The following is a 27,284-nucleotide window of genomic DNA, read 5'->3' on the forward strand; positions in this document are numbered from 1 at the left end:
TTCTGATTCATATAGAGATAGAGTCTGTAATATTTTGAGGTTGAAGTGCCAGATCTATCTGCTTTGGAGTTGGAGGTTGTGCTTGGCTTTGCAGACAGTCTTGCATGTTTATCTGCTTTTTCATGCAGTGCAAGCGGCCAAAATTCTTAGAAAGTTCATCTCACCTGATTTGAAATGCTTGGTATGAGCTGGAGATACACCTGCACAATATGAGCAAAAAAGAAAATCCATCCTTGCCACTGTCAAAGAGAGGACATTGAATAATTGGTGCAAAAGGTTGGGCTGGGAAACTGTTGTGGCTGGATAACATCCAGGCTCAGGCAGGCACAGAATTTTAAGGATTGCTTCAGAAAACAAAAATCATTTCTGCAGACCAAACCAGTCTTTAGGCCCAAATGACATAATGCAATAAATACTTCTAAATAGCTAAATATGGTGCAACAGCAATTACGCAGTGACCTCAGTATTAGTGGCAGTGATGGCAACAAACATGACTGAATAAGACAGGGATGTTTGAAATACACTTGATAAGAAAGAAGTTTTCTTTCTTCCTCATTTTCACAGTACAACTGCGTTGTCAGAGGAGTCTCATATTATTGTCCCCCTTTTTTTCCCTCCAGATTTAAGGTATGCTTGTTAAGTAACTGGAAATGCTGAAATGCCCAAAGAGACAAGACATCAGATTACTCGTTCAATAAGCTACCACAGATTTCTCAAGATGTTAGAAACGCTGCAGAAAATTGTTATATAACATACAGGGAAAATAGTGTTGGCCATAAATACAGTCCTGCCCTCTGCCAGTTGAATTCCTAAATCAAACTCCAGTATAGCTCCAGCTAAATAAGGGTCAATGGCAGCTCATCATACTGCAGAGACGTATCTCTACGCTCAATTCTGTTTCTCCAGATCCTCACAGTTCAGCTGGAATTATATTTCTTCCCTCCTCAGCAGCAACACGGGCTCTTAGATCTGAAAAGTCCTTAACAGAAATTCAATTTCTGAGCATGGGACTAAAGAGGGGTTTGTTATTGCTGTCGCCAATGGGATTTGAAGTGTCTTTCTTTACGTGAGCTATATGGAGCATCCGAAAATATTTGCTGTTTGGCATTGAACCATCCTGCCCAAACAAACTTTACTTTGTGTTTATTATTGTTTGTCTCTATCTCTGTGGTCCCGTGCACCTCCTTTAAAAGGGTTATTGCAGAGAACACCGTAGAGACCTGATGAACATCATGTGCAGGCTGCAAGAGGAATAACTTCCATCTCATTTGATAGGACGAGGGGGAACATCTGTAAACTGAAAGAGGACAGGGTTAGATGAGACACTGGGAAGAAATTCTGGACTGTGAGGGTGGTGAGGAACTGGAACAGGTTGCACAGAGAAGTTGTGGATCCCTCTTTCCTGGAAGTGTTCAAGGCCAGGTTGGACAGGGCTTGGAGCAGCCTGGGATAGTGGGAGATGTCCCTGCCCGTGGCAGGAGGTTGGAACTGGATGATTCCGTATTTAACATCCCTTCCAACCCAAACCACCCTGTGACTTTATGAGAACGCAGATCGCACGCCATGAGCGCTGCGGAAACCCAAAGGAATTCGGGGTTCATTATTCCTCTTTGGGTTCTCTCCGCCAACACAACGCGCTGCGAGGTCTGAGGGCGGGGGAGGGAGGGGAGGGCGCCCTGAGGCGGGGGCGGCTGAGGGGGGAGCAGCCTTCGCCTGGGGACCACATCCCGCACCTCCCCTGGGCTCTGAGCTCCCTCCTCGGTCCCGTAGTGGTTTATACTGGGACGGAGTGCCCCGTACTGGTTTATACTGGGACTGTGTATATGGAACGGTCGGCGGTGCCGCTCCCTCCTCCCGCCGCCAGGGGGCGGCAGCGCGGCGGCGGCGGCGCGGGGCGCATTGCGCAGGCGCGGGGCGGCCCTTCCCGGCGGCCTCAGCGCCGGCTCATGGCGGCGGCGGCGCCGGGACGGGTGAGCGGCGGGTCCGGGCCCGGCTCCAGCCTGGGCTGTGGGGAGGCGGCACCGGAGCCCGCGGGGTGTGAGGAGGCAAGACACGGCGGGAGGAGGTTGGGTGTCCCCCCCGCAGCGACCCTAGGGAGGGGTCGTGGCCTGTATGGAGCGTGGAGTGGAGGGGGGGGGGGGCAGGGCCTGCTCCCCCCCCCGTCTCGGTCTCTGTGTTCGCAGAGGACTGAAAATCCAAGATATTGCAGCCCAGCCTTTCTTTGAGCCCAGGTGCAGCTCCCTTGTCACTTCCTCGCGGTGACAGCATCTTGCCCGCATCCGTCCATCGTTGTCCAGAGAAGGGAACGGAGCTGGAGACGGGCCTGGAGCGGCTGAGGGAGCTGGGGAGGGGCTTAACCTGGAGAAAAGGAAGCTCAGGGGGGACCTTCTGGCTCTGCAGCTCCCTGACAGGAGGTGGGAGCCGGGGGTGTGGGGGTCGGGCTCTGCTCCCCAGGAACAAGGGACAGGATGAGAGGACAAAGCCTCAAACAGTGCCAAGGGAGGTTTAGATCGAACATTAGGAGAAAATCACTTCACAGAAAGAGTGATAAAACGCTGGAAGGGGCTGCCTAGGGAGGCAGTGGAGTCCCCAACCCTGGAGGTGTTTAAGGAACGACCGAGTGTGGCACTCAGTGGTCTGGGCTGGGTGACACGGTGGGGATCGGTCACAGGCTGGACTCGATGATCCCAGAGGTTTTTTTCTCCATCCTAATTGATTCTGTGATTCCCTCCCAGTGCATCCTGTCTCCCTCCGAAGAGCAGCACTCTTGCTGCCTAAATCCTGCTCCCATGTGGCAGGTGGGAATCCTGCAGTGCCCTGTGCTCACCCTGTGCCTTGTAACCCCCCCTGTGGCTCATCCCCTGTGCCCCTATGTTTAACAATCTCCAGGGAGTGCAGCCACCGACTTTTTCTTGCTTTTAACTCCCTTGTGCTGGGCCTGATTGTTCATATTCCACTGCAGAATTAAATTGTTGTGTTTTGTGGGTTTTGTTTTTGGGGTTTTTTGGGGGGTTTTTGGTTTTTTTTTTAATTTGTGCTGAGCTTGCCTTGTTTTGGAGTTGTAATTTAGTCGGTTTCTGCTGCCTCTGAGACTTTTTCCACAGGTTTAAATGCACATAACTTAAATCCACAGCAACAGCCATCTCCTGTATGTCTGGAGTTTCCCTCCCAATTACCTGCCACATCTCTAGGATCAATATCTTCCTGAGGAGTTTATAAGCTCTCAGTGCAGGCTGTTAATCAGTGATGCTTGTAAATTAAGGAGTTAAAGTTTTGGGGTGAAGGTACTGCAATCCAGACCTGTCAGAGGCTAAATAATGAGCTCACAGGTTGTGCCACAGGTGACAGACCTCGCAGGACATTCAGATTTTCTCTCCCTCCCTCCATGTCAGATGCAATATCAGACAAAATGATATATTTCATGTCATGTTGTTGATGTTACCTGCCTGATTTTGTAGGTATATATATGTGTGTGTGTGTGTGTATTTGCATATATAAATTCCCTGTATTTGAGAAGCCCTTCAATGTTGTGGAAATTATTACTTAATACCACTCTGGCAAGTCTGTTTAGTATAAAAAACCTGCCCCTTTATGATGCAAAAAACAGTGAAGTTCAAGAGACTGATTGCAGTGTTTGCATGTTTGTGTGGGCAGTTTTTAAGTTTAGCAGAGATGGTAATTTGCGTGTGATTCGGAAGTCTTGGGGAGGACGTGAGGCATAATGTTGAATTTGTTTGTGAACCTCAAAACACCAGTGTTTGCTGCAGCACAATTCCTTCAGAGCATCAAATGATTGATACCCAATGGTGCAAACATAATTTTGGGAAGCTTCCAGCACTTGTTAATACTTGAACAGTTTTCGTTGCCTTTCAAACTCCTGCTTTTTAATGTAGTTATGATTATTTTCTACCAGCCAGAAAAATGTTCTGGCTTTAAATTTTCCCTGGCTTTGAAAAAAGTATATATAAAAATATGGTGTGCAAGCATATGTAAACTAGTAGCAAATAACCTGGAAATAGGTTTTGTTGTGTCATCTAGAGTTTTTTTCCCTTTTGTCTTTCAGTTTTAAATTGAAGAGAAAATGTCACTTTACGATGACTTGGGAGTTGAGACCAGCGACTCTAAAACAGAAGGCTGGTCCAAGAATTTCAAACTGCTGCAGTCTCAGCTGCAGGTGAAGAAAGCAGCTCTCACACAAGCAAAGGTAATAGTCCCTTCGTGGTTTTGCTTTATTATTATTTATGGTTATTGCTTATTATTTGTCAGTGCCTTGTGTTTGTGACCTTAGAATACCAACTTGGGGTAATATTGCTGGGATTTTTCTTTGAGTTTGTAGCAAGGAAACCAGCAAAACTGAGGGAAGGAAAGGTGAGATGTGTGTTTCTTGAAGTCTGTTAGAGGGATTCTTGCAAAATTAAAAGTGAATGAAGAGCTGATGTGTGTGCTGCAAACCTCAGAGCTTTTAATGAGCAGAGCCAAAAGCTGATCTGCAGGTTTAACTATCAAATATAATGAGATTAAGCTTTTTTCTTTGTTCTAAAAGTAAAAAAGGGTCATGCTGTGACTGATCGTTGTCACTATTGGCTGTTGGTCATTCTTGCCATTTTGCATCAGTTTCTCACGTGTTTGCATCAGTTCATGCTGCTTTTTAAAAGGCTTTCAAGTGCTGAAGTTTAAATCATCCTGCACTAGAATAGGATTAAAAAACTCAGAGTTCAGAATAGATTGATATCTGTTATCAGATGATAAATGTGAGGAACAGTAGATCTTTGGAATAAAACTGAGCCCCTTCTCAACAACCTGACTCGGTTCAAACTCATCTGAAGAGATTGTCTGAATTTTTCATGGTTCTAGTCTGAACCTGAGACCACTCACCTACCACTGCAAAGTATATCAGGCTGGTTTTCAGAAAACTGTTCTATCTTTTTTAGACATTTTGTGTTTTGGTGGTTCTTTGCAGAGTCAGAGGACAAAACAAACCACAGTCCTTGCTCCAGTGATTGACCTGAAACGAGGGAGCTCCTCTGATGAGAGACAGATCGTGGACACACCACCTCATGTAGCAGCCGGGTTAAAGGTAAGACTGTGGCAGCCAAAAAGTTAGGAAATGTTTGGGAAATGGAATTCTTTGACTGCGGTCTGTTTTCTTATTTTTTTCATCATCTTTCCTAGTGGTCAAAGAAGTGATTGTTTTCTGAAAATGTCTTCCTCTGCTCAGAGTTCTTTAGTTAATGAACATTCCAATTTAATACAGATTTCCATGTGATACAGCGTGGAATTACCAAGGTTAATTTGCAGTTATAAAACAGTGTTCCTGGAGTATTTCTCCTGGACACCGTCAAAGTACTTGGCAAGACACCAGTTTGGTCAGGTAAATGACGGCTGGTTGTGATTGCACCAGAACTGGACCTGTAAAACAATCAGCTGAAAAATAAAAGAAGAGCCACTTGACCTTTCAAAATGGATTTCTCATGATGAGGAATCCAGAGAAACTTTCTCCCTGAAGCTTTTTCAAAGGTGGTAGTTTTGAAATAGTTCTTTCATATGAGAGAAGTTCAGCCCCTGTACCTCTGATGGTATCATATTAATAGCAGCTGATGAAAAGGCCTGATGAGATTGTGTGGGAGGACCCTGGAAGATGGTTGCAACAGCAAGAGACCATAAAACTTGTAATAATGAATTAATGGAGGCTGAAAAATTCTTGTCCATGCTGATCTTTCTGCTGCTTTGTGTTTGGCAAGGGGAGGGGGTGATTCATGTGAGGTAATGAGAGGCTGGATGAAAGGTTAGTTTTAAGTGAAGCATAGATTCCTTCTAGTCCCAGTGGGATTAGGATGTTACCTGCCATTGTAGAAGTCAGGAATTGGAAGTGTTTAATTCTTAGTTTCCAACTTGATGGTGTTTTCAGATCTCAGCTGAACAAACTCCTTTTCCAGTCTTGTTTTTGTTTTCTTTTTTAAGGATCCTGTCCCTAGCGGTTTTTCTGCAGGAGATGTGTTGATTCCTCTGGCAGATGAGTATGACCCCATGTTCCCAAATGACTACGAAAAGGTGGTGAAACGCCAGAGAGAGGAACGGCAGAGGCAGCGAGAGCTGGAGAGGCAAAAGGAGATTGAAGAAAGAGAAAAGTAAGGCTTCTGTGTAAACTCGTGGCATATTGACACTTAGACACATCGGTTTGTTTAGCTTTATCCCTCCAAACGATTTCAGGGAAATTCTGAAAGACTTAGTGAAGAACACTTTGTGCTTGTGGAAACAAGCTTTAATTAATATGTTTTAATGCTCTTGCTGAAGTCACGTAACAGTGAACAATTAGAGGAATTATCAAGTTTGCAGCCTCTTTCGTTTCTAAACTTGACATTTCTGTATTCTAAATTTACTTTGTTTCAATAATAGCCACAATATTTTGGTACTTCATGCATCATCGTCAGACTTTGACCTTGCAGGTATTTTATAGTATTAGATGTCAGTGTAACCAGAATTTAGGAAAACCTTTCAACACTCAAAAAATCCTTTCTGCTCCTAAATACTACAGACTGATCTAGGAATGCATTCAGTTTTAAAGATGTAGCTAGCACAGTTTTTGAGATTAATAGTTGTATTTCCTTTTCTTAATACTTTGATTTCAGTTTAAGTAAGTTAATTATGTGTTTATTACTCTTTTGTCTCTGCACAAAAGAAGATATGCTTATCTTTGATTACCTTAATACCCTTTCCCTGCAGTAAGAAATCTTTCTAATTATATTAGAGAAGTTGAATGCAGATTCACTGATTGAAATAAATGGTAAAATATCTTCAGGCAGAAGATTATATTTACTTAATTTAAGTGAAATTAATAAGCCATCTTCATCACAGGACAAAGTTGGTAGAATTTGTTTTGAACTCACAGGGTAGAGATTAAGAAATTTTGTGTGGTTCCACAGCATCCTGAAGCACAGTTCTGACGGCTGTGCTGGGAGTGAGATCTGATTTATGCACCAAGCCATGCTCTTAACTTTTTGGGGGAAATACTTTTTCTTCTGAAGTATTAAAATGAGTGATTTCATGATCAAATTAGATGACAGTTGAAGTGCAAACAATTCTTGAAGAGTTCCTCACTTAATGTTAGAAGTTATGCCTGAATCTCAATTTAATTTCCAAGGATGTTTAAGCACAATGATTTTTTTAATTGAGTAAATGATAAGACTCTGTATAGCCTGTGGTGGAGAATTTATAAGGGATTTTGTCTAGAGCAGAGTCATTAATTAATGTCTGTAGTCATTCACTCAACTCTCCTCTCTTTGAACTGGATTTATTCAGGTGCTTCCTCCTTTCCATACATTGTTCCTGGCTGACTTGTAAGTGGAAGGTGATCTTCCTTTAGATCCATCTTGTGTTTTACCAAAAAATGCCCCATGAGGATAAAAGCAGAGAAACAAATAGTAAAGGTGTTTACTTACACCTTCATGGGAAACATCGTAAAATGCCAGTTGGAGTGGGGCAGAATAATTCACACTGCAAAGGTGGGATCATAAATTAAGGCACAGAGTTATCTTTGATGGTTTCTTATCCTAACTTACTGTGTCTCCTAGAAGACGTAAAGACAGACATGAAGCCAGTGGGTTTTCCAGAAGACCAGATCCAGATTCTGATGAAGATGAAGATTATGAAAGGGAGAGGCGGAAAAGGAGTAAGGGATCTGCTTGTGGTTTTGATGGGGGAAGAAGGGATGAGAAAAAAGAGGGGTGGGGGGAATTCACAATCTTATTCCTGTTTCATGGGTTCTGTGTTTCTTTTCCTCGGATGAGTCCGCTGTTGTTTCTGAGCCTTTAAAATAAACTTGGCATTTTGTTACAGCATAACTGTTGTAATGCAGAAAACTGATTGTTTTTCTTCCATGGAGGCAGATGGCAGCTAAATTATTTGTGAGAAGACCTCTTTTTACCTTAATTTGTAGGTACCTGTGTTAAGTTTCTGCATGGTGTAGGTTCCAGGAAAGGGGTGAACCAGGAGATAAAATCAGGCTACGAGAATCACTGTTCAGTTTTCGGCCCATCATTCCTGCATTTGTTACTTTGGTGCCCTCAGAGCCAGTCAAGATGATGTGGATCAGGGTGGTGAAATATGTCTTTGCATAAACAAAATTAGGCTTTATTGTCTTTTAACAGCAAAGTTACAGTCAGTAGTTGAGGTCTGTTGTGATGTCATCCAAATTTGTTGCCTTCCTTTCTGCTCTTAGGTATGGGAGGAGCTGCCATTGCACCACCCACTTCTCTGGTTGAGAAGGACAAAGAACGTGAGTACGACAAAATCCTCCTCTCTCAACCCAGCGCTGTTTATTTCTCACTCAACTTTCTATTCAGTTTGAGTCTTCCTGCCTTTCCCAGAGGATTCTTTGTGGCAGCAGGACTTGTACTAGTTCTTTGTTGGTGGGGGGAAGCTGTGGGGAACCTGTGGTGCTGCAGTGCTTCACATCTCTGTTCTGAAGGACTCCCTCTGTGTTGCTGGAGAAGTGGTTTGCCACAGTGGGGTGTTACAACCATGTTCAGTTAACTTCTGATGTGAAAAAAGAAATGTCTCTGGGTAGACTAGAAACCTCCACAGCGTGGAGAGGGAATTTTTCCATTGCCCTTTGCTTTAGGAGATACTTTGTGAGCATTTTTTCTGAAGGGATTATGCACTACAGACAGAATTATGTAAGTTTTTCGGGGGTACAGCTCAGCTGAAGAGATGTGTGTGCACTGGTGTTTCCCTCAGTGGAGATTACAGTTGTCCACGAGGTGGCATCATCTTGCCATAGGAACAAAACCATTCCCTTTTTATTTTTCCCATGTCTTAACTGTTGTGTACTTTAAAATTAAAATGATTAGCAGTATGTTGTCTGCTTTAAAAAATAATAAGAAAAAAGAATCCTAGTCACAGAAACTTTCCTTTGGCAGTCCTCAGTTTGTTTATGAGAAGACTGGAATGTAAAAAAAAAAAAAAAGCTTAAGTGAGTAATATAATAGTGAAAGCATTTGACTGTGTAAACATTAAAAACAGAAAGAGAATGTTTTGAGTAAATAATTAAGGGTAGTTAAGTGAAAAGTAAATACAGGCTGGAAATGGTACAAATAGGCTGAGGGGGAGAGATTTTAAAATGTGACATGGTCCCACAAGGAACGCTCTGTGTGCCTTCTTACTTGATGCTTAAATCTAGGCTGGAAAAACATGAGAAGTTATTTCTGTACCAGGAATCCGAAAGTCCAATCCATCTCCTCCTCAAACACTATTTTTTTTCCTTATGTGACGTCCCCAGACTTCGCGTCTGACCTTTTATTTGATAAGATCCAAAAAAAATTGATAACTTCACAAGAAAATATTATAAAATGGAGTCAATCTAGTAGAAGTCCTTAAGACTTTTCTAAAGTGTTTCTACATATTTTATTTGGTGTTCTGTAGGCTGTTTTTTTTACGTTTTTCCATTAGGCCTGTCAGTGGAAGGTAGTTTACTAATCTAACCACTATGACTGAGATATCCAGGCATATCTCCCATTCCCCCAGGAAGAGTTGCAGTTCAGAAATTCTCAGTCAGATGGGTTGCATTCATTCTTTTTAATAGACTGGTTTCTCTTCTGTGTAAATGTAAAGTGTATTTTTACTCACAATCCTTGGGCCTGGAGCTGTGTGCATTGATCCAATTTTGTCATAATTCTGTTCCTCATGAATGGAGCTTCTCAGTTTTGCTTGGCCTCTGCCTGGATAAACTCACTGTAGTCCAGGTGGCCTCTTAGTGCTTCTTTTCTCCATTTAATAAAAGTTTAATAAATACATTTTAGAGTAATGGATATTTATATCCATAGGAAAACCAGAATAACTCAGATCTTGTTTCTAAGAGAGAGAGAGAGAGAGAGAGGTGACAGGATATTAAAACAACACATGCAAAGAAAACATTCTGATTTGGATTTATGTGAGAGGCTTTTATTCATAGTTTGTTGGGATTTTATTGAAAAAGCAAATTGTTTGTTTTCTTCAGCTGTAGCATCATTCCCGTATGAAGAGGAGTCCAGACCTCGGGCACCATCTTCCAAAGCAGCAATTCCTCCTCCAGTGTATGATGAGCCAGAGAGGCCTCGTTCCCCCACGGGACCCAGCAACTCCTTCCTTGCTAACATGGGGTAAATGACTGACTGCTGCACATTTTGTGGAGAAAGGCGTTGGAAGGTGGCTGAAACCAAAAGCTAAAATAGTTTGTCAGTGGAGAAGAACACAGCCCATGCATATGTGTGGTTACTCTTGAGTGCAGAGTCCAAACTGGCAGGATACAGGAAAAAACAGTGGATTGAGGGAAACACATCTGAGGTGGTTGCACTCCAGGCTGTGTTTTTAGTGTGTCCCTGAAGCCACATTCCAGTTTAAAGTGTTTATGGCCTGTACAAGCCAAGCTAATGGAGTATACAGGAAAACACAGGTGGCATGTTAGTTCCTCTAGATTTCTTTTCCATCTTTGTCTTAAATTTGCTACATACCAGTGGGCAAATCATTTCAGCTCTGCTTTGCTTGTTCATAAATTCAGAGCATATTTGCATGAATGTAACAGCTGTGGCTGCAAACCTGCCCATTTACTTTTCTGCCTTGTGGGCAATGCTTATATTCCTACTGTGGCAACAAAATGAAGATGAATCTATAGTTAAAAACAGCTTAAACACCTCAGTTTTGGGTTTGTTTTTCTTCTAATTGTCCAAAAAAAAGGACAACTGTTGAACCAGTTTGTGCATCTTTACCACCTCTAGTTAGCAGTACCCTGGGACCTTCATTTCACTGAAGGAAGGGCTAAAAAATCTGACCTAACCTGACCAATTGTCTGTTCATTCAGTGACTTGGTGGTTTAATCTTTCAGCATTACACAGCCAGACTTCTTGGCCTTTTATAATGTGTGTTTCTTGTACTATGCTTAGGAAATGATCATGTAGTCACTGATCCTGCATTTCCTCTGTTTCTTTGTTTGCCCATTGATAAAATGGGGGTGACTGAGCATAGAATATTTACTGTGGTTTAAACTACTTACACCATGGCATGTTTTTTGTGTCCTGGAAAATTCAGAAAAATTAGACATGTTTAAAATAATACTGAGGATATCCAGATTTGTTGTAGGAAGGGCTAGCAAGGTCTTGTCCTCTGGAGCTTACACCAACTTGGAATTAACAGATAGTAGGTTGTAAATTGTAGAAGCTCTTGTGTTTTCTGTCTCTGAGTAAGGAAATTTTAGAAGTTAGAAAATCTGGGCACTCGGGAGTAATGCAGTGCTAATGTTTTGTGGAAGAAGCCTTTATTAACTGATGTTTTTTCTCTTTGCAGGGGGACAGTAGCTCACAAAATCATGCAGAAGTATGGTTTCAGAGAGGGCCAGGGCCTGGGAAAGCATGAACAGGGGCTCAGCACAGCACTGTCAGTAGAGAAAACGAGCAAGAGGGGTGGCAAGATCATTGTTGGCGAGTCTACAGAGAAAGGTAATTGTGTCCTACAACAAGTCTGTGAGAAATGAAGCTTCTGGATTTTTGTTTACCATCTGTCCTTGGAGAAAATACAGAAGCTGAAAGAATGGCTCATATTGGTTCTTGTGGAAATCATCTTCTTCATCTTGTGAAGTCCTGTATACTTTTTTTTAGCTCGCCCTGCCCACAACACCTCTGCCTGAGCACAAGTGTTGGAAGTCAGGAGAGCTGATTTTTAGTTCTGAGGGAGTCTGATGCAATTCTGAACTTGTGAATTGTTTCCCCCAAAGAAGCAGTACATTGTCAGTACATTGTCAGTGTTCTGGCTTAATTCACATAATTGGAATTGATTTTTCTGCGTATTGTCCTTCCAAGTAGCTACAAGGTGCAAATAACTGTTCCTCAATAGTACGAAACTACATTTTGTGACTTTTATTCCATTTTTCAATCAATAAGATTCTGATAAAAGTCCCCAGTAGAGCTTTAATCTTATATTACCCACAATTAACTACTCTGTCTTCATAACAGAAACAGGCAAGAAAGCGGATTCCAACCCACTGACTGAGATACTGAAATGCCCAACTAAAGTGGTCTTACTAAGGGTAAGTTGGGAGTCAGAGAACGTGTCTTGGTGTTGAAATGTTTAAACTTGTGTTCCCCTTACAAGACTCTGCCTAGTTCAAATGGTTCTGGCCTACACAGACGTGGTGCTTTGTGTTCTGGAGAAAATACATGTCTTCCTGAGATGTGTATTTTAAGTCAACACTGCTTTAAATTGTGCAGTTCCCTTGTACATTCCTGCTGTGGCTCTTGAGTTTTTAAGGAATCCATGGTCACAGTTCACAGGGCATCTCTGATTTATCTATACAACCATCTGTGCAGACTCCACCCAGTGACTTGGGTTTATTCTTTTAACTTTCAGAACATGGTGGGTGCTGGGGAGGTGGATGAAGATCTTGAAGTTGAAACGAAGGAGGAATGTGAGAAGTATGGCAAGGTTGGGAAATGTGTCATCTTTGAGGTAAGAGAGAGTCTTTTTGGCTGCTCTGAAAGTAAAACTGAGACCTTGTCCCTCGCAAATGATGTGTTACTGCCTAAGAGAAGGGACATAGATAAAAGATCTCTCAGGGTCCTTCAGTGTGTTGGGATTCTGGATTTTCCATATCTGTAAGATACAAACTTCCAGTGTCAGAATCTGGGCAAAAATCTCTGGGTGCTGTGCTTTTGGAACCTTTTTGTTTTGTTCCCTTGACTACTTTTGTGAAGAACAGCACTTTAAAAGAGTGGGCTTGCTACTGTTCTAATCACTTCTGGTTTGGGGCTTTTGTTCTGTTTCAGATCCCTGGTGCCCCTGATGACGAAGCTGTAAGAATATTTCTAGAGTTTGAACGGGTTGAATCTGCCATCAAAGGTGGGATCCTAAACTGTATCCTGTGACCCTCAGAGTAACCTTTGGTAGAGAGATTAAACAGTCTCACTGATTAGACTGTTCAGTTAAAGAGGTGTTTACTTTATTGAATCGCTGCTTTGCTGACCTGCTCTTGGTTTCAATTCCAGCTGTTGTGGATCTGAATGGAAGGTATTTTGGAGGCAGAGTCGTGAAGGCTTGTTTCTACAACCTGGACAAGTTCAGAGTGCTGGATCTGGCGGAGCAAGTTTGATTTTAAAAATCTGGCTCGAGGTGTCACTGTTTTGGCAATCACGTTTTCAGCAGTAGGCTGGGAATGAAGAAGAGAAAAGTAGCTTTCCCAGCAAACTGGAAACAAGCCTCATTGAATGGATTTTTCACATTCGTTGTGACTTATGTTTTTTTTGTAATATAAAGCCCTTTGAAAGATTCACATCTGTGTGGTTTTGACTGGCACATTTCTGCTTACTGCTCTGGGGATCCTGGGTTTTGTCACGCTTTCAGATGACTTTGTTCTTTGGAAAACCCACTGCTGAGGAGATGCTTTGTCTGTATTCCTGCTTTCCCTGTTCTGGTGCTTCGTCATGGAGTCCCTGTGCTGCATCCACGATAAGTGGGAAGCTTTGGACAAGGACTACGTGCTGTGATGCTTCTCTCCCCTGGTGGTAGCTCTTTAGAGTTAGAACCTTGCTCTCCTAAGTCCTCATCTCTGCACTCAGTGGTTTGGGCTCTTTGGACAGTTGGCAGTTTGTTCTCCTGACTCCAGGACAATACTTTCTATGCCAGGATGGAGACTAAAGCAACAAGGAATGAGTTTGTCTGTCTTCCCAGATCCAAAGAAAATCCATGTTTAAAAAGAAGGAGGAAGGAATTTAATGGAGTGCTGGCAGGCAGTCTGTCCTGGAAATACCCAGGGACAGCTGATTACTGGCCCTTAGTGAAATGCTGTAGGTAGAACTGAGGGACACTCATTCCTGTATCTAGCCAGGCATCAGATTCTCACATCCTCCAACATCACACATAGGTAACTAACTTTGTTTAATCATTTCAAACCTGGCATTTGCTCTCTCTGTGTATATTTCTATATTTGAGGTCAAATACCATCAGGATTAGACCTCTTTTTGTTTTTTCTATTCTTTTTTTTTTTTTTTTTTGAGTGCCTGTGGAAGTTTTCAGAGTAGGAGGCCATGGAGGGAAGTTCTCGTGTGAAAATCTGAAGAGCTGACAAACGGAACTACTAAACACTACAACTCTTTCATTTTTAACTTGATGTAAAAATACTACACAGCTCTCTGGTGTTTTACGTTTGCTTTTCTTTTGGGAACAGCATGTGACAAAAGAGTTGGCAAGAGGTGGCTCTGCAATGGTGGCAGCTGTCTCTGTGCCCCCTTGCACCCAGGATTGTGCAGATGCTGAAATGATTGTGAGCTCTGAAGGCAATTTAGCTGTTTGAAAGCTGATGCTGGGTGTCTTCTTCCTGTTACACTCATGTTTTGGGGGGAGGGTGTGTAGACCTTTAGTTCAACGCTGTGAATATCTCCAGTTGCTGCCCTTTTATGAATTTTTGGCTGCAGCTCCCGATGACAAACCCTTGATCTTGTGTTCGGCTTATTTTGTCCGCTTGTGTCCCCACCAACCTCTGTACAAACATCTGCTTGTAAAACAGAATTTTTAAAAAAACCCTTGTATTTTACCTGCTGTGTGTTGGGCTTCCTTACTCTGCTCTCTTGCTGCATAAGGCTTTCCCACAGAGTCAGGCTTGAATCCACCCCCAGGAACCCTCCTGAGCAGAGGTGAGGAACAGGCCTGACTGACACCCAAACCACAGGACTTGGGGCAATAACAGATTCTACCGCTCTTAGTTTGGGCTTTGACCTTGAGCAACACTTTATGGCCTTTGCTGCTACGTAGTAAAACAAAGAGATCAACCTGATATGAATTAGCATAGATTTGCTTATAGGAGTCAGGTAATTTGGGTGGCTGCTGTAAAGAATTAAGCAGTCATAGCACATTTAGTGTGATCTGAAATGATTGGCTTGAAATACAACTTGGCTTTAAGCAAGATTTATTTACGGGTCCTGTTTCAGCAAATACCTTTGGGTGACTGGCTGTAAGCATTTCCTGAGGTGCACACACTAATTTTTGTGTCTTTAACCAGCTGTTTTGCTGTTTAATACCAGCTTTTGGGCTTCCAGTCTGATAACTTGGAGGTTTTCCATTTGCTGAGAATCACTTCATTGGCAGCTTTTGAATCATTTTGTTCCAAAAATCTGTATTGTGGTTGAAGACAAGGGTAACATTTATCCATGAACACGTAAGGGAGAGCGTTTGTTCATTTAGTGTTTTGTGTAGGAGATTGATGCTATAAATAGTTTTTCTGTACGATGGGATCACTGAAACAGCACAAGCAAGCCTGCTAAAGTGGTAGCAGGGGCTACAGCACCTGAGTTTCATCTCTGTGGTGGGTGCTGTGCAAAGACACAGCACTGGAGCCAGGTGGCCTTGTGGTGCTGCCACAGCCAATGCAAACAAATGCACAGGTGTGGAGACCTGCAAAGGTTCAGACACACTGAGGTTGGTTAAGGTCTCACTTGTCACAGATAATCCACTTAGCAGAAAGCATTTTTTTTGCAAATGTTCATACTCCCTGTTCTTCAGTGCTGCTGTTGTGTTGGCTCGCACTTCCTCAGGCATGGCTGTATCCTGCATGCCTTGAAAAGTTTGCTTCTGAATTTATTTCTCTGCTGGAGAATTAGGGCTCCTCTGGAATCTTGTTACTGACTTCTATTTTGAGGAGTTTCTCATATGACTTTTTATCTAACACCTCCAGCTCTCCCTGCTTACACATCCATTTTCCTCCTCTATGATTCATCAGTGCCCTTTCAAAAGGCTCAGCAGCACTTAATTTGGAGTCTTTTTGCAGCCACCAAGTTTTGCTTGGATGGTTGTCTTTGCATCCTGGAAATTGTGCAGCCACCTCTTTCTGTAAGGTACGTGCTGGTGACTCTGGTCTTAAGCAATAAGACTTTTGTTACCTCTTTTTGTGTGGTGCCTTAGAAGGTTCTGATTTTACAGGAAACCAAGAGGGTGGTGGGCTGTTAAGAGCATTTGCCTTATTGGCAGTGCAGGGTTGGTTATTCTATTTCAGCTGAAGCGTTGGATGTTTTTCAGGTATGATTTACTAAGGTTGAGCTTTAATTAAGTGCCTCTGCAAGTGCTGTGATTCTCTAACGTGCTGAATAACTGCACCTTCTCTTGGGCTAAGTATGAACTGTTCATTACTTAGGAGAATCTGGATCAGGTGCCTTCTTAGAGATGTTTGACAGTGTCCTGAAGGGAACAGGAAGCTGACAGGGATGTGTGGGACGTGTCAGCCCGGGGCTGAATGGGGTGCCTGGTTCATTAGCAACCCTGAGGTCTTAAGAGGAGGGATTTGCATTGTGGCATCACCCTTCTCTGCCTTGTTCTCTTCCTAATTGAGAACACTGGCTGCTATTTTAACAGCAGGGATTTAGTGACTTCATTGATTCCCTAATTGCTGCAACCCCAAGGCGTTCCTGAGCGGTAGCAGCTATTTCAGAGCCCATCATTTAGCACACAGGTTATGATTTATTTTATTATGTGCTTAACCTAAGCTGAATTTCTGTCTGTTTATCACTTGCCTCCTCCATATCAGACTAAAATCTGATGAGCTGGAGCTCACAGGGACCATTTTTAACACTACTGTCAAAATCTAAGCTTGCTTTGCCACTGTTACGTGGAAGGTGAGAGCTGTTGCCCCAAAGAACTTGCTGTCTGAACACAGAGGGAGGTACAAGTGTCTTGCCCAAGGATGTGCAGAAGGTGTTTTGGAGAGTTGGGATTACACCCTATCGCCCTGTCCTCGCAACTGTGCAGCCAAAAACCACATTCCTTGTGGTGCTGCTTTTTTATTTTGACAACAGAAATATCCTTGAACTTTAAATTCTAAAGGAAATTCAGGAGGAGTTGTAATTTGTGTGCTGCAGTCTGGGTAAGTGCTTGCTTTAGGAGGGGTTTATCTGAAACCAAGCTCCTGTGGTAGGTTTGAGTGTGTCAGGGTGTGTTCACCCTTGTCTGCAGGAGAAAGTAAGTACATAGTTTCCTTAAAAGGTAGAAGGACAAACATGGAAGTTTTCAAAGAGGTTCTTAAACCTCTCAAATCTTTCTTGCTCCACAAGCAGAAGTCTAATGAGGGAGTGACTACTTTGTCCATAACAGTAATTGGTGCAAGAAGCCCTGAGCAAGACTCAGATCGTCCTGAGTTGCTTTAAATCAAACCCCATGTTCGTCCCTGGCGTTGTTCCTCCCTAGGTACAGGACTTGGCACTTCTCATTGAGCTCCAGCTGCTTCCCAACCTGTCCAGGCACCTCTCTGGCAGCGCAACCCTCTGGAGTATCCATGCAGCTGAGGGCTGTGTAGGGTTGCATCTGGCATTGATAGCATGTTCCTGATGGGGTACAAGACTAACCCTACTCCTTTTCCCAATAAAGCAGGAACTATTTGTGATCATGGATGATTTTTTTTTTTCATAAGCACTTTCTGTACCAGTAACTGCAGCACAGTGTGGTCATGATTGAGTCCTTAGGAGAATTCCTTCCTTTAAGTGATGAGGCAGTTGTCCTTAAAGAGGAGTAGGGATTGACTGTGTTGGCAGTGTGTGCTGTCTGTTAATTTACTGCTGCTGAGCAGTGAGAGGATACAGCCAGGAGATTTGGCTTTCAGCTATGCTGATTTGTGGAGAGGTGGCTTTTCATAGATGGATTTGAGATTAGTGCCTGGGCTTGAGAATTTTTTTTGATGTGTCATGTAGGCAGGACTTTGGACAGGACTTCTAATAAAGGACTTCCCTCTTGCCTTGTGATGCTGTGATTTTGTTGAAGCTGCAAGGCAGTTAAAGAGCCATCCCAGTGCCTTTATCATCCCATCACTTTGGTTTATCCTCACACAGCACCACTGGCTTCTGGTTATGGCTGTAGAAGGGGTTTCTGAAGCCCAGCCAGAGATGGTCAGGCAGCTCCTGGCAGGACACATGACCTTTGACTGTGTGTTTAATGTGTGAACCTCATCTCTGTCCCACTTTGGCCTAAAACTGCACTTCAGGCAAATGTTTTTCACCTGTGGTGTAGTTTAGTGGATAAATTCACCTGCTTTGCCTTGTTCTGAATCATAAAATCGTTGAATAGTTTGGACTGGAAGGGACTGTAGGGACCATCTTGTTTCAACTCCCTGCCCTGAGCAAAGACACCTTCCACTAGACCAGCTTGCTCAGAAATGGACCTCTTCCTCAAAGGGCTTCAGTGTCATTCCCTGACTCAGAAAGGATGACAGGACTTTTTTTTTAGGGATGCAAAACTTGGCAATTATATGAGTTGCTCATAACACCAGCCAGCTCCAGAGCCTTTAACCCTTGGGCAGCCCTAGATGTAATGATAGGTATTCATGCCTTGTGTCAGGAGTAACAAACAGGTAGCTGCTCCTTTCTCCAACTCACCAAAGGATCTATGAACTCTGAAACTTTTTCTAAATGAATGTTTAGGTTGGTGAGGTTGCCTTTCTTTTTCAGCAGGTCAGTGGGATAGATGTGCCCACTTGCCTTGAATGTCCAGCATGATTTTACCTCTTATTTACTGCAAAAGTACTTTTGTGTCTAGTTAGTGGCAAGGAGAAAGAAAAATAACTGTAAAGTCTGCAGGACTTTGCTGGAATAAAAGCTGGGCAAACCTAAAATCTTCCACTTATGTTCCTCAAGAGAGAAAAATGGATGATAAAGTCCCTGTCCGTGTGCCTGTGTTTGGTAACTTACCCAGAGCTGTGCAGTAGCTGACAGTAAATACCAATGTGATCCCATTGTGAGCTGTACTCCTTTAGGGATCTTGCTGTCTGTGTCAGGTGGGTCTGGGTCTTTGCTGGTGGCTTTCTGTGCACAGGTGCAAACACAGCTTTCCATTTCAGTGAGCAAAGTTCTACTTGAATGGCGGGGGGGGGGGGAATTGGACATTGAGGTGGAAAAGCTGCGGTGGAAGAACGGACATGAAAGCCAAAGGTAACATTGCATTTATTGGAGAAGGGATAGCCTGTATACTCCTGCAGATGTTTCCTCTCATACCTGCTCTCTCTGATTTCTGATCCCTGCAGAGCTCATAATTGCAGCTTTATGGCTTTTCCTTTCCTTTTAGCATCAGGAACTGGGGAAATCCCGAAGCACGAGGATTCGTCCTGCGTTTAGTTCTAGTTAGTATAGAAATATAAGAGCACAGCCTTATGTCTTATGTCCAGACAGTGTTACCACTCCCCAGGCTCTCAGCCCTGGAGCTGTGGGCAGCAGGGGACAGGGGACCAATGTCCTGCTCCCACTGGGCTGTGCAGGACATCCCACTGCCTTGCCTGGGGAGCCTGAAGGCTGGTGCTCCTCCCCATATCCCAACAGTCTGCAGCCCATTCTTAAAACCCAAGACAACATCAACTGTATGGAAAACAAGATCTTTCCCAGGAAGATGCCTTCCCATTCCTTTCTTCTCTCCTGCTTCTTATTCCTCCCCTAGGAAGAGTGTGGGTTTTTTTTTGCCAAAGCAGTCTTTAAGCATCTTTGCCACTTCATAGCCCCTGAGTCGTTTTCCCTCTCCCAGTCTCTGAGGTGTGATCTCTGGCCTCCATTTGGGAGCTTGCAGCAAGTCAACAGCTCAGGAATCCACGTGGTCCTGCCAAGACAAAGGTCTTCATCTCATCGTGGATTTCTCCACCTTTTGCCCCAGGCAGAAAGCTGGGTAGCATTTTTGGACTTCCCTGCTTTGAACTTGTAAAACTCGTATAGCAACTGTGAACTAAAACTCAAATGATACTTTAGCAAAACACACCAGGCTCCTCTCCTCCAGCACCTGCTCCTCTTGGGCGGATGGGAAGGGAAAACCAGTGAGGTTTTGTGTTTTTCCATTTTGGGAAAGTGCCGGCTTTGTGCAGTTGTAGTGGTGCAGAGTAATCACTGGGAGAGGATATGGGCTGGAGCAATTCTCAGTAACTTGTCTTCCCTCTTTGTTGGAGGCGGGGGGGGGGGCGATGCACTTGCCCAGCAAAATTTAAAGACTTAAAGCAAAATTTAGAAGTGGGATTTGAGGATTTGCTTCAAGCACAAATTTCAGAGGAAGGCCCAGGACTGAGCAACCAGCCCTTCTCCCTGCACCACACCAGTCATGGCTCTGCACATCATCCCACACAACAGTTGCATCCACAGGTGCTGTCCCAGAAGTATCATATTTTCCTGCCAGGGCTCAGCTCTTCCAAGGAAGTCAGGAATTTACAGCTAATAGGGAAATCAGGTAAGTTTTGAAAATATCTTCAGCTATCACAATGCTAGTCATGTATTTCCTCCCCTTTCTTCACTTGGATTTCTACCTGATCATTTAGAAGTGTTTCACTTCATTTTATCTCTATCCAGCAGGTTGATTTATTCATGGGCAAAAGCCTGATGGTTTTTGTTTTTCCTGCAGTGTTGGGGAATACAAAAGCCTGGAAACTTGAGGCTGCTATCAGCTTTTATAGTAAAAAATAATGATGTTGGCATCATAAAATCAATACATACTTTTTTCTTTTTTCTGATTAAAAAAAAAAAGGGGGGGAGAGGTTTAACTCCAAGGCAAGGGTTTGCCTCAGCAAACCTGGAGTGTGTGAAGGAGAACTGATTATTTGTCACCCTGGATGCATCAGAAGAAGAATGCAGATGTTTCTTCAAATGTGACATTTCCTCTTCAGTGCCAGGTTGGGTGTGTGGTAGCAGTTCAAAGCCATGGAAATCAATGGAGAAGGGAGAGTGAGTTTCCTGTGTGGGAAGAGCAAAATCACATTAGAAACCTGCTGGAGCTGTCAGCTGCAGAAAAGCCGTGAGAGTTTGTACCTGACAGCTGCAGTGATTACTACCTGCAGATCACTCCTGGGAAGTGCTGTCCAGTTCCTCCTTCCTCTCCAAAACCCAAAAGCTGATAAATGTGTAAAACAAGAGACCAGGATCCCGAGCTGTGCAAGGCATAAAAAATACCTGGTCACAGAATCATGGAATGGTTTGGGCTGGATGATGACCTTAAAGACCATCTAGTTCCAATCCCCTGCAGGGACACCTTCCACAAGAGCAGGTTGCTCCAAGCCTTATCCAACCTGGCTTTCAACACTTCCAGGGATGAGGCATCCACAGCTTCTCTGGGCAACCTGTGCCGGTGTCTCACCTCAGAGTGAAGAATTTCTTCCTAATCTCTAGTCTAACCTTGTCCTCTATCAGTTTAAAGCCATTCCCCCTTGTCCTAAGTCTTTGACCTGTATCTTTCTAATCCAATCTCATCCCCACACCTTTATAGAGCACTTAATCTTTGAGATATGAAGGGGGCAGCTCTAATACCAGAGGTTAATAAAAGTAATCTCTCAAGGTCAGGTTTTAGTGTATGGGGAGAGGGGGGAGTTTGGCTGCAAAGTCTCCAAAAGCTTATTGTTCCCAGTCCCTGCTGCATCTTAAGCCCCAATGACCTGTTTGTGCTGTCTGTCCTCCCAAACAGCATTTCCATTGCTAGTGAGGGACCATGAGCCTCTCTGCAACTTTCTCTTCTGCTAAATTTGCAGGGCTGAAGAATCGGGTTGGTGATCAACACGGGAGAGCTCGCTGTGGGAAGAGGAGCTGGGCACCATGCACAGAATCACACAGGATCAACTGGGTGGGAAAAGACCTCTGAGATCATCGAGTCTAACCTATGACCTAACACCACCTTGTCAACCAGATGTCTCTAGCTGCTGCAGCACGGGAAAAATAGCAAACACTCTGAAATGTGGGCATGGGCTGGAAACAGAAGCGCGATTGCCAGTGCCTGGTCACTGAAATGCCACCTTGGGGGCTGGCAAGTTGTACAAGAGCAACTCTCAGCCTGCCTGAGCACTCAAACATCCTGTAAAAGGGCAAAATAGGATTATGCAAGGCAGATCAATCAGTGTAAGCATGTCCCAGCAATTACAAGGACCTTCTTCTTTCTTGGGTTTGTGCCACAGAAGCCATCCAAAGTGTTATAAATATTTCAAAGGAGCTGTTTGTGTTCTTATTTGCTTCTAGAGTACAACCCCTGCATTGAAGGAGATCCCTGTGACTGATTCTCAGCTGAAATGACTGCGTGGCCCCAGCCCAGGAAAAGCACTGACATTCCCGTCTCCCAGACTGCTCCCACCCATTATCCAACTGACTGGAAAGGGAGGACAGTCAGTACTGATTTCCTGGCTGGGCAATCACTGATACAAAGATCAATCATTCCCTATATAGGTAAGGATGTCTCAGCTTCCCTCGGGTATGTGCAGAAATGCTGAGCAGCTGAGCTCATCTCTGTGCCACTTGATGCAAAGCCTGGTTGTGCATCCCTCTGGATCTGGTGCAGGGTGGGGAAGGCCAGTCCAATCTCCAGCTGCATCTTGGCCAAGGAGGGTTTTTCTGGGGTTAAGGATGAAGCTGAGGGCTGCAGTCACTGCATCTCAGCTGGAGCTCCCCTGCTCTGGAGCCAGGCTGGGAGAGCTGGGGGGAGTTCACCTGGAGAAGAGAACGCTCCAGGGAGACCTGAGAGCTCCTTCCAGTGCCTAAAGGGGCTCTAAGAGAGCTGGAGAGGGACTGGGGACGAGATAGAGGGATAGGACAAGGGGGAATGGCTTCAAACTGCCAGAGGCCAGGGTTAGAAGGTATATTGGGAAGAAATTCTTCCTTGTGAGGGTGGTGAGACACTGGCAGAGGTTTCCCAGAAGACCTGTGGCTGCCCCATCCCTGGAAGTGTCCAAGGCCAGGTTGGATGGGGCTTGGAGCAACCTGGGATAGTGGAAGGTGTCCCTACCTGTGGCAGGGGGGTTTAAGATCCATTCCAACGCAAACCATTCTGTGTTTCTACAAAATATGGGTTTAGGCCTGGGGAGACAGGCAAAAGGAGCCTTTGCTGTGTCAGTTCTAACTGAACAACCCCCCTAAAATACTAATAGTCATTAAATGATGCTTTTATTTCCTTCAGAGACAGCTTCTTACAGGACACATTTGGGAAAGGTGCTGGCAAATATCGAGTCTGAGTGCCTCTCCCATGGAAACCAGCACTTGGGAAGATCTCCAGAAGCATCTGGACTATCCCTCGGCCCCAGGGTATGATCAGTGCTGGCTGAGACCTTTCCCACCACATTTGCCCAACCTGCTCTGAAAACCTCAAGTGATGCTGAGCCACTGCCACCCTCTCTGACTGTGCAGCCTGGCATTCATGCTCTGCCAAGAGGAGATGCCCTGATTTCACTGTCCTGGACCATAGTTTGTTTAGTTTAATCTAAACCTTCTTTTGGGACCAGCCTGATTCCCAGCAATTTTTTAATTATCATTATTATTTTATGTTGTTCTTTTTAGATCCCAGACAGAAAAGCTGTTGAATAGCGAGTAAGGGGTGAGATCCTCATCCACCAGAAGTACCCAGACTATGTTTGAAGTCTTCTCTGTTTATTTAAGCTGCTTGGCACCACTGAGATGCCTGAGGTGCTTTCTGTGGGTGAAAAACAGTAGTATCTAAGACAGAGAATGAGGCAACAAAGTGCTCTGATTCCTGTGATGGCCTTGGCTGGAGCTTGGAAGCTGATTTCTGGAATTTTCCCCGTAGGGAAAATGCTAAGCTGATGTTTGGACACCAAAGATTGTTCCACCTGAGATCTTTCTGGGCCAATGCACAGAACGACTGGAGCAAATCCAAGGGCAGGGACCACCTGACAGAACCACCTTAATGGGGATCTGATCCATCATCCTCTATTGAAGGACCTGGTCACACCTACAAGGCTTTGAAATGCTCCTACTGGGAAGGTTTTGGAGCTGAAGTGACTGTCCAGGCAAGATCAGTGCTGCAAAAGAAAAACCACCCGAGGAAAGCCCCTTCTGAGCTGTGCAGGCACTGAGCAGAATATTAGGGACAACAAACTTGGACATGAGCATCCAAACGTGTATTTTGGTGGACAAGACACTCAAGTTCATTATTGGGTCTAACCCTGAGTATTTTTCATTATGTTTCTTTTGCCAAGCCTTGGAATCATGTGCTGGAAATACTCTCCTGGAGATGAACTGCTAATCCTCATTTATACTGGGTAATAAAACTGTAAAAATCTGGGTTTGTGTTTTATAGGGATTTGAAAGCTCATCCCTCCAAGGAATATCACTCAATTGCCAAAGCAAAGGGCAAGGTTAGAGTCAGGGTGAACCAGCAGAGCTCCTGGGTCATGCTGCCCTGGCCTTGGGCATGGCTGGGGTGTCCTTCCCTTCTGCCTGGATATTGGACCTCTTGGAGTGAAGAAGGGATCTCCTTTACCTTCTGGGCTGTGTGGCAGCAGCACGTGGATGTCCAGCCCACCTGCCTTAAACTTTCCCAGCCTGTGGCCATTTAAGCTTACTAAATGTCCTGGGAAATTCCATTTTTGGATGATTTTTACCCAAGAAAATGGTCGCCTGCTCAAGTTGCTTGGGCAGAGGCGCAACTCCAGCCTGTCCAACCATGTCTGTGGGGGCAGGGAAAAAACCCCAGCTGCTGTAACTGGTTCCAGTTGCTGGAAGGAAGCCCAGCAGCCCATTCCACAAAATCTTCTCTACTTTTTTCCCCCAGAGGGTGCTGGGGCTCAGGAATATTTCCATGTGCAGTGGACATCACTCCCCAAGCTGGAACCTGCAGAAGATGAGCAGGAAGGCTTTAGAACACCACAGGAATGGTTTGAGGAAAGTCTTGGTGACTCCAGGAGGGGAAAACAGTTTTGCAGGGAGCACAGACACAGCAAGGAGCTTGTGGTATCACTGTTAACCACCAAGATGAAAGGTTGGAGTCCAGTCACGCACAGTTCAAAGAGTTTCTCTTGAGCTAGCTCCAAGCCAATGCCTCTTTCTGCCTCCAGTGAGGGCAGTAAAGGCACCACAGTAAAAATGAACAACTGTCCCAGGTGATAACACTCCCCAGTGGTGCTCCAAAATCTGGGCTCAGCCCATGACTCATCCCAGCCCCACTGTCCCAGGAGAGAGGGATTTGCACATCCTCAGCATGGGGGTTAGAACAGCAGGATCTGAACTTCCACCTGCCTCGAGTGGTCCAGCCTGCACATGGGCAGACAGGAGATGCTAAACAGGGGAATCTGAGTTTCTGGTAACCCTTGTTTTGAAAGCAGTTGAGTTTTCTCGGCTTCTTCCAGTACCACCTCAAAGAAGATGGGATCAGTGCTCTGCTGAGCACAGAAATCGGCAGAAGTGATGCAGGAGCCTAAAACTCCATTATCACACTCACATCCATTACACTCAATTCTGTACTGGTCCCACCAAGTCAAAAGCCACCACAGACCAACCCAAAAACCCGTTCCCAGCGCCTTCCATCCCTTTCTCAGGCCATCACCTCCTTGTCCTGTCCCTATTACCTCTCTCCCAGCCCTGCCGACGCCAGGAAGCGAAGGGTTAAAAGCTCTGAAACTGCAAGAACTTCCTCCTTTCTGCAGTGCCACCCTCCGAATGACGCGGGTTTCTGCCGGGCTTTGCCCAAATATGTCCGTTTCCTTCTAAGAGAAGAAGGAGGAGGAAGGAAGAAAATACAAATACAGAAGAAATATATATATTTTATATATATATATACATATATATATAAGAGAAGGCGTCCGCAGCCGCAGAACCCAGGCGTCCGAGCGCAGCGCTGTCTCTCCCTGCCCCATGCCGTTCCGCAAAGGTAGGGGATGGATGGAGGGGCAACACCCCGGGATGCTCCCCCGGAGCGGCGGGAGGACCTGGGTGTCCAGGGCTGGGTCTGGGGTCCCTGTCCCGGCAGGGATGGGAGATGGGAACACCGGGCTGTGCCCGGGTTTGCCGCACCGCTGGCTTTCGGGGGAGGATGGGGGACACCCCTCGATGCTGCGTTTGGGGGGTGTATTTCTGTGCAGCCTGCAAAGGTCAGCAGTTCCCCCTCCGCTTTCCCTGAGCTGTGGGGTCTCTCGGCTTGTCACTGCCCGTGGAGATAAACTGGGTGGTCCAAGGTGCTCTGGGTGGTTCAAGGGCTGAGGACGAAAGGACGTGGGACGGTTCTGGGTAGAGGTTGCTGCCGCGGGCTGTTTTGGGGCGATGCAGGCTGAGAACTGGCAAGCTGCGTGCCTTTGTGTCCTTGGGAGGTGTTCAGTAGAGGGGCTGGGAGCCCGGGAGGTAAATGGCTTTTTAGAAGGGTACCTCACCTGGGGGAGCCCCTTTCACGCCGTGGTGCTCTCCGAGCTGCACCCCAAACCATCTGTTATCCCCAAAACTCCATCCCGGCAGCTGACAGAAACCTGCCATCCCCTGTCCTGGCACTGTGGGCAAGAAGGACGCAATTATGGGACCTAAAACCCTTGTGGGTGCTCCTGTGCTGCCCCACGGGGCTGTGGATGAGTTTTAGATCGCTTCCGGGCTGCTGTGAAGGAGAGACTTTATTGTCACCTCCTCCTCATCCCGGAGGGATGTGCGGGCATGGTGGGGGCACAGGGTGGGATGCTTGTGGTGGTCCCTTGTCCTGGCAGCTCTACTGGGAGGAGAAACGGGAGGGAAAAGCTCTTCTCCAGGAGACAGAAAAGCCAAGGGAGCGGGGTTAAGCTGGGATGGGCAAGGACACAGGGACAAGATGCTGCTCAGATCCCACACAAGTGCTTTGCCAGAGAGGATCAGTGTCCCTGGACCACTGGACAGCCAGTGCCGTGCTGGGGCTGGCGGGGCAGAGGCAGAGGGGACACTGCAGAGATGTCACACCCTGAGGCTGGCATGACATCAAAGGGCAGCAGGGAGGGAGTGAAAATTGCGGAGAGAGGGCTTGATTTGTTTTTCTTGCCTCTGCCTGCGGTGGGGAGGATGTTTTGGGTGTGCGGCAGTTTGCCCGCAGTGGTGTTCACAGAACCTTTATCTCGGGCGCGGAGATTTCTGTCGCCTTTTAAGGCTCAGCGAAGCGTGATGTGGTTCACACCCTCGCATCCTGACAGCGCAGCAGACTGCGGGTCTTGATTTAATTTTAGGAGATAAACGGACTACTTTAGAGCAGAAGGAGAGATGCTGGGGGGGGGGGGGGGGGGGGGGGGGGGGGGGGGGGGGGCGGTGAGAGGAAAGCAGAGCTTGTCAGGCTTTGAAAGCGCTGAGCCCTCTGTGGGGAGCACGGAAAGATGAGGGGGGACCTTCCCATGTTGGGGAGCAGATCCCGTGGCCCCGCTGCAGCCTCAGCAGGGATCCCTGTGATGGAAATGACAGTCAGACCTCCAGCACTTGGGGACACGCGGCGGGTTTGCAGTAATTGATGCTTTTCCCTGCGGTCTTGCCCAGCACACCATGAGCTGGGGAGGAGCCGTTTCCTGGGGGACCGTGCGGTGCCCCCGTCATCGCTGCTGGACACCTGGGGCA

At 45.4% G+C, this 27,284-nt stretch overlaps 1 protein-coding gene and 1 long non-coding RNA gene across 3 annotated transcripts; one reads left to right on the top strand and one right to left on the bottom strand.

The window, feature by feature from the left end:
* Window positions 1-1,864: 1,864 nt before the first annotated feature.
* RBM17 (RNA binding motif protein 17) lies at window positions 1,865-14,554 on the top strand. 2 transcript variants are annotated; one of them, XM_027903547.1, is made up of 12 exons: window positions 1,865-1,970; window positions 4,064-4,204; window positions 4,961-5,077; window positions 5,962-6,128; window positions 7,575-7,669; window positions 8,219-8,275; window positions 9,995-10,136; window positions 11,317-11,468; window positions 11,982-12,055; window positions 12,376-12,474; window positions 12,792-12,864; window positions 13,011-14,554. In XM_027903547.1, the coding sequence occupies exons 2-12, from the start codon at window positions 4,082-4,084 to the stop codon at window positions 13,112-13,114; spliced, it is 1,203 nt and encodes a 400-aa protein (XP_027759348.1). In that variant the 5' UTR covers window positions 1,865-1,970; window positions 4,064-4,081; the 3' UTR covers window positions 13,115-14,554. The 2 variants fall into 2 exon arrangements, with proteins under 2 accessions (XP_027759348.1, XP_027759347.1); XM_027903546.1 differs by having other exon boundaries at window positions 1,866-1,970; window positions 7,572-7,669.
* Window positions 14,555-20,495: 5,941 nt separating this feature from the next.
* LOC114067843 lies at window positions 20,496-21,558 on the bottom strand. The gene is made up of 3 exons (XR_003573479.1): window positions 21,392-21,558; window positions 20,772-20,912; window positions 20,496-20,696 (listed from the first exon to the last, which is right to left on the bottom strand). It is a non-coding gene; the product is annotated as an uncharacterized LOC114067843 (long non-coding RNA).
* Between the last annotated feature and the right edge of the window lie 5,726 nt (window positions 21,559-27,284).

Source organism: Empidonax traillii, unplaced genomic scaffold, assembly GCF_003031625.1.
Source record: "Empidonax traillii isolate 1590-97213 ecotype Southwest subspecies unplaced genomic scaffold, ASM303162v1 scaffold980:size574330, whole genome shotgun sequence".
Taxonomy (NCBI): Eukaryota; Metazoa; Chordata; class Aves; order Passeriformes; family Tyrannidae; genus Empidonax; species Empidonax traillii.